The sequence below is a fragment of the Capricornis sumatraensis genome, chromosome 3 (genome assembly GCF_032405125.1).
Source record: "Capricornis sumatraensis isolate serow.1 chromosome 3, serow.2, whole genome shotgun sequence".
Classification (NCBI taxonomy): domain Eukaryota; kingdom Metazoa; phylum Chordata; class Mammalia; order Artiodactyla; family Bovidae; genus Capricornis; species Capricornis sumatraensis.
The window spans coordinates 75,994,693-76,010,494 of record NC_091071.1 but is presented as its reverse complement, the minus strand read 5'-3'; the positions used below and the strand labels follow the sequence as shown (position 1 = coordinate 76,010,494).

The window sequence follows — 15,802 nt, the reverse complement described above, 5'->3', positions numbered from 1 at the left end:
TTCAATCCCTGGGTCGGGAAGTTCCCCTGGATAAGGAAATGGCAACCCACTCCAGTACTCTTGCCTGGAAAATCCCATGGATGGAGGAGCCTGGTAGGCTACAGTCCATGGGGTCGCAAAGAGTTAGACACGACTGAGCGACTTCACTTCACTTCACAAGTGTAATTACAAAGTTTGACTCAGTAGTTATCAGTACTATGATTGAGAACTGTCTGAGCATCCTTTAAAAATACTGATGCTCACCTCTACTGTACATCTGTTAAATTGGAATCTCTGCAAGACAGGACCAAGAATTTTTAAGATTCTTTGGGTGATTCTAGTGTGTAACCAAAGTTAAAAGCCACTTACTTAGATGCTTAATATAATTTTTAAGATAATAATAGAATAAGCATTATGCTATAAAAATTAATTTTAGTTCCTATTGAGTTTGATTCTCAGAGGCAACTTCCATTAAGTCTTCCTTTCTCTATATTAACAAAGTATAATGAGCATATACCTTTTAAGCAGATACACATACATTTGCTTCTCTTTTTCTTGTTGGTTTATTTAATCTAAATGGAAGCATCCTGTATCTGATGTTTTCAACTTTTCTTTCTCCACTCAACTGTATCTTAAAGGTTGTCCCATATCGATACGTGTGTGTGTGTGTGATTCTTTTCAATAGCTGTGGTTAATATTTTGTTGAATAAAATGGTTTTATTATTATTTCTTAGTTCTAACAACAAATAGCCAACAGGGTAAAAGACAAGGAGCCATCCTAAGTGGTTAGTGTCCACACTAGTTCTGAAAGTATATTTAAACCAACAAATGAGTTTTTGGATCTCTGCTTATTTGAATATAATTCAGTACCTCCACCTACACAATAGCAGCTGAACAAAGTTTAATTTTACCCCAATTGAGGGAGGGAAAAAAAAGTAGTATAGCATTGAATTGTAGTGATCTGCACATCTACAAAATTTAACAAAAAGTTTAATATATTTGAAGAATATTTAAAATACTTAAAATGTATTTATCTTTAACATATAGACAGAGTAGTATGCCATTTGTGATTTTTAATAAATGTGGGGAATTTTAATTTTTGTTATAAAATTGAAAAGTAGATTACTAAGAACAAATAATTTGACTTTAAGTAAACTTATATAAATATGTGCACATACTTATACATACAAGTTTTTATCGTGACATGAAATATTTTGATGCCAATGTACAATATTATGCCTTTAAAGTAACTATATAGATATGACATCTATATAGTAGGAACGTATTTACATAATTTAAAAAATGTATCCAGGAAAACTTAATGGCCATTATGGTTTAGATGCAAGTGTGTTTCATAGATGGCTCCTTGATATATGTTAAGCTCTTTTGAAATTAACTGAGGTAACATTTAGCAAATTATTGATCTCTCTCCCTATTTCTCTCTTCACAATCACAAGTATTTTATACAGATACACAATTTTAAGCATGAGGTCCTCACTGAGAAAATGGTCCTAAAGTATGAAGAATGAGTCACATGTTTCAAAAGTCTTTTCAAATTATTTTTCTGGGGTTTTATGAAGTGAAGTCGCTCAGTCGTGTCCAACTCTTTGCTACCCCATGGACTGTAGCCTACCAGGCTCCTCAGTCCATGGGATTTTCCAGGCAAGAGTACTGGAGTGGGGTGCCATTTCCTTCTACAGGGGATCTTCCCGATCCAGGGATCGAACCCAGCTCTCCTGCATTGTAGGCAGACACTTTGCCATCTGAGCTACTTATACTTAGTAGTTATAAGCATTATATGTGTGCATGCTCAGTTGTGTTTGACTTTTTGTGAGCCCATGAACTGTAGCCCACCAGGCTCCTCTCTCCATAGAATTCACCAGGCAAGAATACTGGAGTGAGTTGCCATTTGCTACTCCAGGGGATCTTCCCAACCCAGGGACTGAACCCTGCATCTCCTACACTGGCAGGCAGATTCACCATTGTGCTACTGGGAAGCCCAAGCATTATGTAGGCTTTCTTAAATAAATGCATTCCTGTCATTAAAAGTCTTAGAAAAGGCTGTGATTTTTTTAAAAAAAATTCTAATCAAGAGCACTTTCACACTTTGTTATTTGATTAGTACAGATTTTCCCAAGCTTTAAAAAATATTAAATCAAGTTTGTTTATTGATACTATGGTCAAATAACCAAATTTTAAAACTACAACAACAACAACGACTATAACAAAATGAGGTGGGGACTGTGAACAGTGAATACTTTTCACAGATGTTATATCACAACTATTACATTTCAGCTTCATACATTCTAAGGGAAGACAATTCACTTTCAAAGAACAGAATATCCAAACCTTTAGTGTAGTTTGAAGATACAACAACTCCCAAAGTGTGTTAAAAAAAAAATTACAAAAATATCATTTGAAAGTATAATTATTGAAATTTCTTTTACATTTACTTAGCTTTCTATAATTTGAATCTATTTATCATAATTTTTTCAATCCTTCTAAAGGTTACAAAATTGAAACAAAAATAAAATTCAAAATATTTAAAATTCACAAAATTCAATTGTGTAAAAGAAATTCAAATAAACTTAGTTTGTAGCATCTTATGTCATTAAAACTTAAAATTTCACTAAGCCTTTTGGGACATCGTGTATATTTTTCCTGGAAATAGTCAAAAGGGCAAAATTGTTTGACAACCACTATCCTTTGCTAAAACAGAATTGTATTAGATTAAACCTATTCTTGTGAACTTTAAAAAAAATTCATTTATTCAGAAAAATGCTCACTGTATCAGACACTTGTGGTTGTTACATGAGTTGTTTTCGCTTTCATTTTTAGAGACTGAGGGAAGGCCAGGTAACTTACAGGGCAGAGATGTGGCAGCAGCCTCAGGCGTTCCAGGGCACCCCAAGACAGGGGCTTCGGCGGGCAGCTGGGACACAGCACACTGTTCGTTCCCAGGGCCGAGGGAGGCTTCTGCCAAAGAAGTAAAAGCTGTGGTGATGGCACTTAGAAAACAGAATTAAGCAAGCAGAGACCGAGAAGTGTTTTGGAAGAAATTATATTTGTGACCTCACAATTAGCCATGCATTAAATAAGAGAGAGATGAGGGGGCAGGGGGGAAGGACCAGAAGAGGAAAGAGCTATGGAGCAGAGTTCAAAGAGCAGCCACTTGTCCTCTCATTTCATTTATATAGTTTGATATTATTTAATAAATTTCCATGTGAAACAGAATGGTGTTATTGATATTAGTCTGGGTAAGACTTGAGAAAAATCATTACTAGTTACCTAATGATAGTATTTTTAATCACAGAAGAAAGAATTCTATGTCAAAGTATTAAATTCCTAAGGATCACCTAAGGATTAATGATTCAGGAACACTTGGGTGCTCCTGAGTTTTTCTGTATTTGTGAACATCAATTATAAAAATTAAGTAGTTATATTAAGCAATTTTTATACCTATCAAATTATCTCCATGTTAAAGTACTGACATAGTAATATTCTATTTTTATCATATTCACTTATATCTAACTAAGTCTAAGGAAGAAGAAATTTTATCATACCTGTAATAGCTACTAAATAGCTGTTATTTAAAATATTAGGAAACAGTATTAGGTTGAATTTTTTTTTTACTGGAATTTTACTCATTTAGAGAAAATTCAAAATAAAACCATATAACAATAAATAGTTCACAGTAAATTTTTATCATTAGATTAGGACACTATGAATTCACACCGATGACAGCTGAATAAAGAATGATACTTTATACCTTCATATAAGTTTTCTTCTGGAAACCCCAAGGTGCATTCCTAACTAAGATGTGTTGTTCCTCTGGGGGAGAAGATTAATAAATGGCAACCTGGCATTGCATAAGGAAAAGCAGGAGACCTATAGGAAAAGTACTCAGGGTACCATCACAGAATTAAAATTCTGATTGCTGTATTTCATGCTCTGAGCTCAGGAGGGGAATATTTTTCATTTCATACTGTATAATGTGGGTGTTAGCCACTCAGTCATATCCAACTCTTTCTGACCCCATGGACTATAGCCACCAGGCTCCTCTGTCCATGGAATTTTCCAGGCAAGAATACTGGAATGAGTTGCCATTTCCTTCTCTGATCTTCCCAACCAGAGATTGAACCCACATCTCGCGCACTGCGGGCAGACTCTACCAACTGAGCTACCGGGGAAGCCCCTCCCTGGTGGGAAATGGAGTCAAAGTATCTGTAACTCCTTCATGTACAGAGCATTACAAGTAGCTTCTAACTTCATTCCCCAGCTCTACTGGAAGTTCTTTCTCAGTGGTTACAAGATGAGGAACAGAGGTGTCATACCTGGGCTGGACAGGCCCTCAGAAGAGCTCACTTCTACGCCACTGTCGGTAGGAACTGCAGGTACTGACTGCATGGCTAGAGGACAGAAGAGACATAACTTATAAGCAGGCAGGTCACATTCACCAATGAAACAATTCCTTACTAGCTTAACTTAGTGGCATTTATATAATTCCAGAAAGAGATAGCCCTAACTTCATTAGAAACTATTTTACTTGTCTAGCTCTGATACAGCCAAATCTGGTTAGATTCCCAATCCTACATGTAGTCAGTCCTGGAAAGAGAGTATCTTAATAGACTCATAAATTATAATATGCTCATTTTAGGGTCATGGAGCTGTACAGTTTTACACTTTGTTAGGTTGCAGATTTTTCAAAGGTGGTGAGAATAATCAGGGGCTATCTAAGTATTACTAATAAAATCAATTAATTAAAAGTTAAGTACTATTATTATTTAATAAAAATACATGATTTATAACATATCTCTGTTGTGTAAAGAAAACACAGCACAAATGTAATGTTAATGGGAAAATTAACATTACCAGTCACATGACTGTTCTCATCGCTTTGCAGCAGGACTGTTTTCGAGGGCGGGGAAGGTGCTTTTCGCTTTGTCCTTTTCAAAGATGAATTCCCAGCAGATATGCTGCTGAGCTGCAGAGAACCCGTCCTCACCCTGCCTGCTCCATAGGAACTCTATAGAAAACAAAACAACCAAATGGAATCTCCATTCAAAAATGAACAGCAGGCTTTAGGAAGACACTGACCTTTCCATTCCAACACATCACATGCCAACATGGAGCTTAACAGTCAGAAAGCATTTACAGAGTATCTGCCATGTGCCAGAAATGGATATGTAAAGAAAAATAAAACATGGTCCTTCTCAAGAAAGTCAGGCTAGAATGGGAGGCAGGCATATAAACAACTAATTAAAATGTACATGACTCATAAAAACTAGCTTCCAAAGAAAAATCTAGAGGAAACTACTGGAGTAAAGTCAGAAGTGAAAAAGGGAAGAATATTTGTACATTGAGACTGGCTTGATCTTTCTCTTTTTAGCACAATACATCAATGACAAACATTTCAAAAATCTATATGTTTACCAAAAGCAAGGTCATCTGAGGTCCTTGACTCTATACACAGCTGACGCTCACACTCACAGCATGTGACTGTCAGCAGGCTGGCCAGTGCCTCCTGGCCCACTGCCATGTCATCTTGCTCTTGCCCTTTACAACAAACCTGCTTAAAAGAGTTATTCATAATTTTTTTCTCCCATTTCTCATCTGCCACTTGAACCCCTCCAATCAGACTTCTCTCAATCTTTGATCCATTAAAACTATTCCTGTCTGTGAGATAATAGAAATACATAAAGGTCTCTGTCCCTGTTGCTGGCACAGAACTCCTAAAACCCTTGAACTTTCCTAAGTGACAAGAACACTAGAATCATCTCTTGTTCTAATATTGGTCTTGGACCCTGGTTCCTGACACAGAGCTCCTGAAACCTTGTAGTTTCCTGGGTGATAGGAGTATCTTTTGTTATAATAAGGCAATTCTGGAGGCCTACTGAATGAGGGCTTGTCATGGGAAAGTCACAATTAGAAGTCTGAAATTTTCAGCCCTGCCCTCACTGTCTTGAGAAAGGAGAAGGGCTAAAAATGGAATTAATGACTGATCATGCCTGTGTGCTGAGGCTGCCATGAAATCACAAAAGTATGGAGTTCAGAGGGCTTCCGGGTTGATACACATGGAGCTGCTGGGAGGGTGCAATACCTGGACAGGTCATTGCAAGCTCCATACCTCTTCCCACATACCTTGTCCTATATGTCTCTTCCATCTACATGTTCACCTATATCCTCTACCATATCCCTTAAAAAACAGGTAAATATAGGCAAGTGTTTCCCTGAATTCTGTGAGCTGTTCTAGCAGATTAATTAAACCTGAGAAGGGGTCGAAGGAAACTCTGGTTTATAGCAAGTCGGTCAGAAGTATAGGTAACAACTTGGACTTGGGAATGGTATCTGAAGTTCAAGAAGAGGGTCACTGGAACCTATAATCAACAGCTGGTTGGTCAGGGCTTGTGACTGGTGTCGGAAGTGTATATGGGAAGGGAGGGCAGTCTTGTGGGATGGAGCCCTTATCCTATGGAATCATGCTGTCTCTGGGTAGGTGGGTCAGAATTGAGTTGAATGCTGGTGTCTAAAAATTGCTTGGTGGTGTGGGAGAAAACCTCCACACGTCTGGTGACCAGAAGTGAAATGTTTTGTGTGAGTAGCAAAGAAGACTCAGGGAAGAAACACATAGTAGGAAAGAACTGGGTTTTCCCTACATTGGTAGAAAACTGTTTTTACTTTATACTATGCAAGTCATCAATGACCTCCTCCCTGACTAAATCAGAGGTTACTTCTTCATTTCAGTTCAGTCGCTCAGTCATGTCCGACTCGTTGCGAACCCATGAATCACAGCATGCCAGGCCCCCCTGTCCATCACCAACTCCCGGAGTTCACCCAAATTCATGTCTATCGAGTCAGTGCTGCCATTCAGCCATCTCCTCTATCGTCCCCTTCTCCTCCTGCCTGCAGTCCCTCCCAGCATCAGGGTCTTTTCCAATGAGGCAACTCTTCCTATGAGCTCACTTACTGGACATATTAGCAGCATTACATAGCTGACCATCCTCTAAAGTCTCCTTTTTCTTATATCCAGGATACTATATCCTTATTCTGCATACATCTGAACTTTCTATTTCTGTGTGGGTCCCTTTCATCTAGTCCTTGGACATATTCTCTTTAATATCTATGCTCACTCTTAGTAATCTCCACTATCTCTAGGTTTTCTGTATTATTTATATTATTTACAGGTCTTGGACCTTGTATATACATTTTCCGTATTTATTTATATAAATATTTATATTATTTATTTTCTGTATTATTTATATGTTGGTGATTCCAAACTATGTCTCCATTCCTGGACCTCTGTCTGATCTTCACTTAGTGTCAAAGCCCATTTCAAACTCAGCATGTCTAAAAACTAAGATCCTGATAATCCCTCCTTTCATCTCCCCCATTAAAAATAATCCTGTTCTCACAGTCTTCCCTGTTTTAATAAAAAGCAAGTCATTCTTCCATTGGTTTAGGCCAGAACTTGTGGAGTCATGCTCCCTTATCCCCTCTCACACTGCACATCAAGTCCATCCTGTTGGCTCAGCCAGTTTGACTGCTACCACAGAGTCTGAGTCACCACCAAGAACCTTCTACCTGGATTGCTTCTTCCACACTGCTTCCCTATAGTCCTTCTGCAACATAGCAGCAAAGGCACCTGTTAAGACAAAAATCAAGGGGCTTCCCTGGAGGCTCAATGGCAAAGAATCTGCCTGGCCAAATCAGGAGACACCAGTTCAATCCCTGATCTGGGAACATCTCACATGCCAGGTAACAGCTAAGCCTGTGTGCCACAACTACTGAAGCAGCGCTCTAGAGCCCATGAGCTGCAACTCCTGAACCCGTGTGCCACACGCCTAGAGCCCCTGCTCTGAAATAAGAGAAACCACTGCAATGAGAAGCCCACACTCAGCCCAACTGGAAAGGCCCATATGCAGCAACTGAAGACCCAGCAAAGCCATAAATAAATCTTAAAAAAAAAAATCAGGTGAAAGCACTTTGTTCAAAATCCCCTAATAATTTCCCAAGTGATACAGAAAAGCCAAAGTCCTTGTAATGACTTCTAAGGTTATCAATGACCCAGCACCTAGATCTTTCTGACCTCCTCCTCCAAGTGTGGAGCGGAGTGAGCCACACTGGCCTTCACACTGCTCCTCGAATGTGCCAGAAGGAGTGTTCCCACCTCAGGATGGTTGCCCTTCTTATCCTTTCATATTCTTTAGGTCATTTCTCAAGTATCACTTCTCAGTGAGCTCCTCCTTGACTCCCTCCCCCCACCTACCCACACACACACACATTCTCTCTCTCTCTCCCTATCTTGATTTATGTGCTTGTGTGCTTGTGCTAAGTCGATTCAGTCATGTCTGACTCTTTGCAACCCTATGGACCATAGCCTGCCAGGCTCCTCTGTCCATGGGATTCTCCAGGCAAGAAAACTGTGGTGGGTTGCCATTTCCTACTCCAGGGGGTCTTCCCAACTCAGGGATTGAACCCACATCTCTTGCGTATTCTGCATTGGCAGGTGGGTTCTTTACCACTAGTGCCACCTGGGATATTTACTCTCAGTGTTTAATCTTTCTCTAACAGACTACAGGATTGGCCTGTTTACCTCGTTTATTGTTGCTTCCTCCAGGTTTGACTCTTAGATTAAGGATGTTTTTTCCTGTTTTGCTCACCGCTGTATCTCCAGAACAATGTCTGGTTCATAGAAGTTTCTCGATAAATATTTGAATGAATGAGAGAAATGAACCAAAAATTGCCTTCTTCATTTGTAAATAAAGCCTCATGATAAACTTGGAGAGTATGTAAAGCTTAGGCCATTCCAATCTTATGAGAGAAGGTAAGTACAGCTAAGGAAAGCAGTCTATTTCATAAGATGTTTATTAGTCAGTATGTTTTGCTACACACCACAAAAAGTTCAGCAAATTTACTCTTTTGAAATATTGTCATATTTCTGTCAGGGAAGGAAGAAAGCCTACCCTCCCAGAGAAAATTTTGAGTCAGCTGTTGTCACTGCTTGCTCTGTTAGGTACCAAAGTGGAAGGCAGATCTCTCACAGGGACAGAAGCAGAGTCCACAGTGGCAGGTACTTGGCGGAACACACCTCTCACTAAGGTTAAGTCATCTTAACAAGGGGTCAGACAGGGCGGCACCAGGCTGACCTTATCAGTAACTGAAACATTAGACTTCTGTACCAGTTGATAAATAGCTGCAACCATCAATCTCTCCTCTCATTACTCTGGTCCCTTCTACAGAACACTTCAGACGTCTCCAGAATCCAGCATGAAATGAGTTAAAACCTGCCACCCAAACCCAGATTTTGATTCTGAGTCACTAAAGCCAATTCTGATTAAATCAGAGGGTTATCCACACACTCCCCCCCCCCCCCCCCCGCCACCACCACCGACACACCTCAACTGGATGGGCATATGGGTGGCTCCTCACCCATAAGCTGCTTGGACCTTTAAATAATTAGGAGAAAGGCCCTTGATGATAAGAGATGAGAAAGGAACATAGTGATGAATCAGCAGTATTTAAATATCATTTTGAGTAGAACATAAAGTTTAAATAAAAACCTTACGATGGTGTGTCTGTGTTTGGAAATGTTCACTTGCCATCTTATAAAAGTAACAAATTTAGGGATGGTTAGGAAGAAGGCCAAAAATTCTCCTAAAACAATGCGGCACTTCACTTTTTGAAACATTGATCTAAAATATCAAAAGCAGTAAAAATGTCATTTTATTTCTTGATGAGATTACTTCTGTAAAGCCCTATTCAAGTATGCCTCATTCCTATCACAGACCTAGTTTATCAGTAGAAACACAGTAGGTGATCAGGAAGTAATTGGTGAATGCATGAAGCCATGGCTGCGTCTGGTCCTCCTAATTCTATGCTGACACCATGTTTCCCATCTCTGGACTGATTGCTTTCATGTCATCCGAAAACAACTTGTGTTCCCCTTCAGGTCAAGTTCCCAGCCACAGTCATTTATTGGTCTTTTCTATGACCTGACAAAAGCAGTCACAACATGAATTTCTCAGACAACTATATCTGTTTAAGAGTTAGAGCTCTTAAAATTTGATTATAATATAATAAAGCAGATAGCACAGAAATTTTAAAAAGGGAGCAATGTATATACAGAGATTCACAAATTTATATGGACATAATAACTCAAAGACAGAGTAAAAATAAACTCATGTATTTCATTTATCATCCTAGAGGTCTTAAAATAAGCTAACTTTTTTTTGTACAGGATATTTATATTTCTATGGATAAATAATTTAAAATTTGTCAAAATATACATATTTCAGCATCACAAATGTTAAACTATTTTTAATAGCGTTTGTGAAGACAGTTGAGGGAATGCATGTTAGAAGGGCAAAGCCATGAATGTCTTGTGGGGAGCACATGTTTTATAACCCTATTCTGTAAGATTTACCCCTTTCCTCTATTGTACGGATGTGTAATGAAAGCAAATGGACTTGTGTTTCGAGACTAGCACATGGGTCATACAGACTTAAGAACAAGGACCTTTGAAGAGAACATAATCATCACTGCGTGTGACCAGGTCAACTTATGTTAACTATATCACTAGTTCCATGCTATAATTAATGATAAGAGCTTACTAAATTGATGTTAAAAATGCAAACTTAACAAATGCTGTAAGATGGGCCAGGCAGGATGTTTTAAGGACTAAGAATGATGAGTTTAAAAAATAAGCCTCACTTAGTGACGGGAATATTTCTTTTGTTCTGAGATATGAATGATACTAGCATTCAAAGAATAGCTTAATATACATTTTTTGTTGTCCTATAAGAGAGAGCCACAAGAGTTTTTAAATTTGTGTGTGTGTGTGTTTAGAGGCTATTAGAAAAGAATTTTGATCGGCTAAGCTGCAGCCAAGAGAAAATCAAACTTGGACTTATTCCATGTTAATTAAAATATCACTATTAAGATTAAAATGAAGGAACCCCTGGATCCTAGAGGAAAACATTTCTCTTGGGTAAAAACCTACAGAAAAAGAAAGGGCATTTAAGGTAGAAGATCTAGGTATTTCTAAATAGACTGTAGCCAAGAAAACTGGCATGTACCTTGGGATACTTGTAGAATAACAGATCCAGTACACAAGCTTTCTAAAAAGTAGACAGACTAAACTAATGCAGTTATTTAAGTAAACACATCAAGAGTTCCTATATAAAATATTAAAGAAATAAAAAAGGGTGAGGAAGGGCATTGTGTATTCTTAAGCCCCATTTTGTTCTGTGCACTTCAGGAATATGCTCCTTAATCGACTCCCAGTAGTTCTACTGTTTCTTTCATCAGGGTTGAGCTACCCAGGATGTTGAGTGTGAATCTGTTTAACTGGAGAGAAGTTTACAGAGGGTTTGCAAGCTGGAAGAGAGGCAATGTAATGGTTACCAAACACAGGAGCTTTGGAGTCAATGCCAGGGCTTGCCCCAGGAGAGCATAGCATTTACTGTCCCTGCAACCTTCTGCCTCCTCCTCCACAAAGTGGGAAAAGTAACAGTACCTGCTTCCCTGGGGCTGGATGCTCATGTGACATGACCTGTGTCAGGCACTGAGTGCTAGTACCGTGCTAGTACTGCTCCACAAATAGTAGCTCATGTTACGACACGTAATTTGTCTATTTTCAAGTATGTGAAAGTGTAAATAAGCAAATGACAATTATAATTAGGGGTTAGAGTAAAAAGTATAGGTAAAAGGAGGTCTTTAAGAATGGTGCTTTCCTTAGTGCTGGGGGTGGTGGGAGTCCTACTAGAGTCAGTCTCAGTTATAATCAACCTCAAACAGCTGCAGGAACTTGTGCTTAGCCCACTGCACAAACCAGTTCCACTGTGTGTAGAACGCCACCTTAAGTCACTTCCGGCAGCTTCATCATACCTTCTGCTGCTGCTAAGTCGTTTCAGTTGTGTCCGACTCTGTGCGACCCCACAGATGGCAGCCCACCAGCTCCCCCGTCCCTGGGATTCTCCAGGCAAGAACACTGGAGTGGGTTGCCATTTCCTTCTCCAGTGCATGAAAGTGAGAAGTGAAAGGGAAGTTGCTTAGTTGTGTCCGACCCTTAACGACTCCATGGACTGCAGCCCACCAGGCTCCTCCATCCCATGGATTTTCCAGGCAAGAGTACTGGAGTGGGGTGCCATTGCCTTCTCCGCATCATACTTTCATCATACGTTAAAGGAGTTTAATAAAAGCTAAATGTTTAATACTAGTTTGTTAAATCTTAGTGAGGGGGTATATTAAAGTATACAAATCTGCAATATTTCATACATTTAGTGCAAACATTTAACATAAAAGAACTGCTTAGAACTGTCTTTAGTTTTTACCAGCTAGCCAAGGTACATTTCCTTTGTTCAAATTATGATGGAAATTTTTAAAAGGAGTTGCTGCTGCTGTTAAGTCGCTTCAGTCGTGTCCGACTCTATGTGACCCCATAGACGGCAGCCCACCAGGCTCCCCCATCCCTGGGATTCTCCAGGCAAGAACACTGGAGTGGGTTGCCATTTCCTTCTCCAGTGCATGAAAGTGAAAAATGAAAGTGAAGTTGCTCAGTTATATCTGACTTTTCGTGACCCCATGGACTGTAGCCCACCAGGCTCCCCCGTCCATGAGATTTTCCAGGCAAGAGTACTGGAGTGGGTTGCCATTTCCTTCTCCAAAAGGAGTTGAGATCATATTAAAGTCCAGAGGATTTACAAAACAAGAAAACAGAGAGGTTTCTTCTTACTATGGGAAAAATGCTTTGGTTAATGGTTAATGATTAGAAATCTCCAATTATTTATTTTAGTTAGACTCACTAAGTCTGCCTGCCTTCAGCAAAAACTACACCTCTAACAGTAACATACATCACTGAATTAATTCACTAATGAAAGTGACAAGGTCAAGCTGAAAACCATGCCAGATAGTTAATCCCTCATAATTCACATCCAGATCAGAATTCACTGGTTTAAAATAAAAGTAAATTTAGCTGAAGAAAACAGGGTTGAATGGCATTCAATAGATTTACTTAGTACTAGAACTATAGTAGTTATTAAATTACTTATTAATCACAGTTGAATTACCTGATGTGGATCATTGAAATCAATATATCCTGGTTAAAAGAGAAGAATACAATTAGGAAAATAAAAAGACTAAATCAAAGGATGGAAATACAGTGATTCAACTTCAATGACATTGTTAAGTGTTTCTAGTAGAAGCTTTTGGATTTTAGTTTGTTTATAATACGATTTTCCATGTAAGGTGGGGTTGGGTTAGAGAGAACTTAAGCAATCTCTTAAAACTGTCTTAAAACTTATATAATTTTCTTTTCTTCTTTAGGCACAGATTCCCATTATCCTTCTCCAATTTGGACACTCTCAATAAATGCTGTAAAATATTATAATACCTTATAATTGACATTAGGTTTTCTTCATTTACTATGGATTGATCATTTCTCTCCTAATGACTAAATTTCCATTTAACTGAAGGTCATGCTTTAACTTTTTTTTTAAGCCAGAACCACTTTCAGGACCTTAGTTTGCTGACCAACAACTGAACCCTGCAGTGAAAACATGGAGTCCTAACCCCTGGACCGCCAGGGAATTCCTAACTCTTAACTCTTGATAGAATTCTAAAATACTTTGACAACTTAAACAACAAATCAATTTTCTTAAACTTTAAACATAACTATTATACCAGAGTGAATGTAATATAGAAGTGTAAGATGTTCTGTTGAATTTCAAAATAGGCAAAGCTCTGAAGGTAGGTTTTTATTACAAAGAAATTGGTTTTATTATTGATTTGGTCATAAAGTTAGCACAGTCTCCCATGAGATTCAAACAGTGCATATGTTGACAAGGAAAAAAACAAAAGAAACATCACTGTAAATCTCAGTAACTACAGGTTACCTCCTAGAAATTTTGTTGTCCAACCTTTACCTTATACCTGCATACACTCACGCAGACAAATGCACACAAGCTTTGACTTGTACTGGATGAAAGCATACATTCCAGTTTCTTATATGATGATTTTTCACACAGCATGCTACGTTTGTTGGGTCTAGAGCAAGTTTACTTTGCTTCTTTGAATCCTGCTCTTTCTATACCCTTTTCCCCCTTGGTCAGCACTTTGTCAAGACTCCTAAACCCTTAGAACTTATATATTCTATTTTTTTATTCTCTCTGTAATCCTGTTTTAAGATCCTTCATTGATAGCACTGAAAGTCTAAGCTTGCTTTAGTCAACTTACATTTTAAAAAGTCATATCAGTGAAGGAGTATAAGAAATAGGGGTGGTATTCCAGGTATCAGACAACTATAATTAGGGAAAGGAGATATAGGGAAGCAGTCTCAGAGCCTGGAGCTCTCAAATCCACACTATATAAGCAGGCATCCATTCTGCTAATTTTAATAGTGTTTCTGTCAATCCCCTGAAATAAATTCTACAAGAGGTAGCAATGAGATTAGAGCTGATCCACTTACAGGTGTCTAAATGACTACCACCACCTTTCACTTGTGACTTTTAGAGTTACTAACAAGTTAAAGCTCACTCAGAGGATTCTGAGTGGCCAAGCCTACCAAAGCATTTGTCTTAGAATCATCTAGTTTTTAAGTCACTGTTCAGTTCAGTTCCATCACTCAGTCTTGTCCAACTCTTTGTGACACCATGGACTACAGCACGACAGGTCTCCCTGTCCATCGCCAACTCCCAGAGTTTACTCAAACTCATGTCCGTTGAGTCGGTGATGCCATTCAACCATCTCATCCTCTGTCGTCCCCTTTTCCTCCCACCTTCAACCTTTCAGCATCAGGGTCTTTTCAAATGAGTCAGTTCTTTGTATCAGGTGGCCAAAGTATTGGAGTTTCAGTTTCAGCATGAGTCCTTCCAATGAATATTCAGGACTAATTTCCTTTAGGATGGGCTGGTTTGATCTCCTTGCATTCCAAGGGACTCAAGAGTCTTCTCCAACACCACAGTTTAAAAGCATCAATTCTTTGGTGCTCAGCTTTCTTTATAGTCCAACTCTCGTATCCATACATGACTACTGGAAAAACCATAGCTTTGACTAGATCAACCTATGTTGGCAAAGCAATTTCTCTGCTTTTTAATATGCTGAATAGGTTGGTCATAGCTTTTCTTCCAAGGAGCAAGCGTCTTTTAATTTCATGGTTGCAATCACCATCTGCAGTGATTTTTGAGCCCGAAAAGATAGTCTGTCACTGTTTCCTCGTCTATTTGCCACGTAGTGATGGGAAGTGAAGTGATGGGACCAGATGCCATGATCTTAGTTTTCTGAATGTTGAGTTTTAAGCCAACTTTTTCACTCTTCTCTTTCACTTTCATCAAGAGGCTCTTTAGTTTTTCTTTGCTTTCTGCCATAAAGGTGGTGTCATCTGCATATCTGAGGTTACTGATTTTTCTCCCAGCAATCTTGATTCCAGCTTGGGCTTTATCCAGCCCAGCGTTTCTCATGATGTACTCCGCATATAAGCTAAATAAGCAGGGTGACAATATACAGCCTTGACGTACTCCTTCCCCTATTTGGAACCAGTCTGTTTTTTCATGTCCAGTTCTGGCTGTTGCTTCCTGACCTGCATACAGATTTCTTAACAGGCAGGTCAGGTGGTCTGGTATTCCCATCTCTTGAAGAGTTTTCCACAGTTTGTTGTGATCCACACAAAGGCTTTGGCATAGTCAATAAAACAGAAGTACATGTTTTTCTGGAACTCTCTTGCTTTTTCGATGATCTAACAGATGTTGGTAATTTGATCTCTGGTTCCTCTGCCTTTTCTAAATCCAGCTTGAACATCTCGAAGTTCTCAGTTCATGTACTGTTGAAG

The 15,802-nt window shown here is 38.9% G+C and overlaps 1 protein-coding gene across 1 annotated transcript in view; it reads right to left on the bottom strand.

Moving 5' to 3' along the window:
- Window positions 1-15,802, bottom strand: part of COBLL1 (cordon-bleu WH2 repeat protein like 1) — a 177,174-nt gene that overhangs the window by 17,380 nt on the left and 143,992 nt on the right. The window contains exons 9-11 of the mRNA XM_068968456.1: window positions 4,852-5,005; window positions 4,314-4,388; window positions 2,845-2,955 (exon numbers count right to left, since the gene is read on the bottom strand). Coding sequence (XP_068824557.1) covers window positions 2,845-2,955; window positions 4,314-4,388; window positions 4,852-5,005 — 340 coding nt within the window. The remainder of the gene's footprint in view (window positions 1-2,844; window positions 2,956-4,313; window positions 4,389-4,851; window positions 5,006-15,802) is intronic.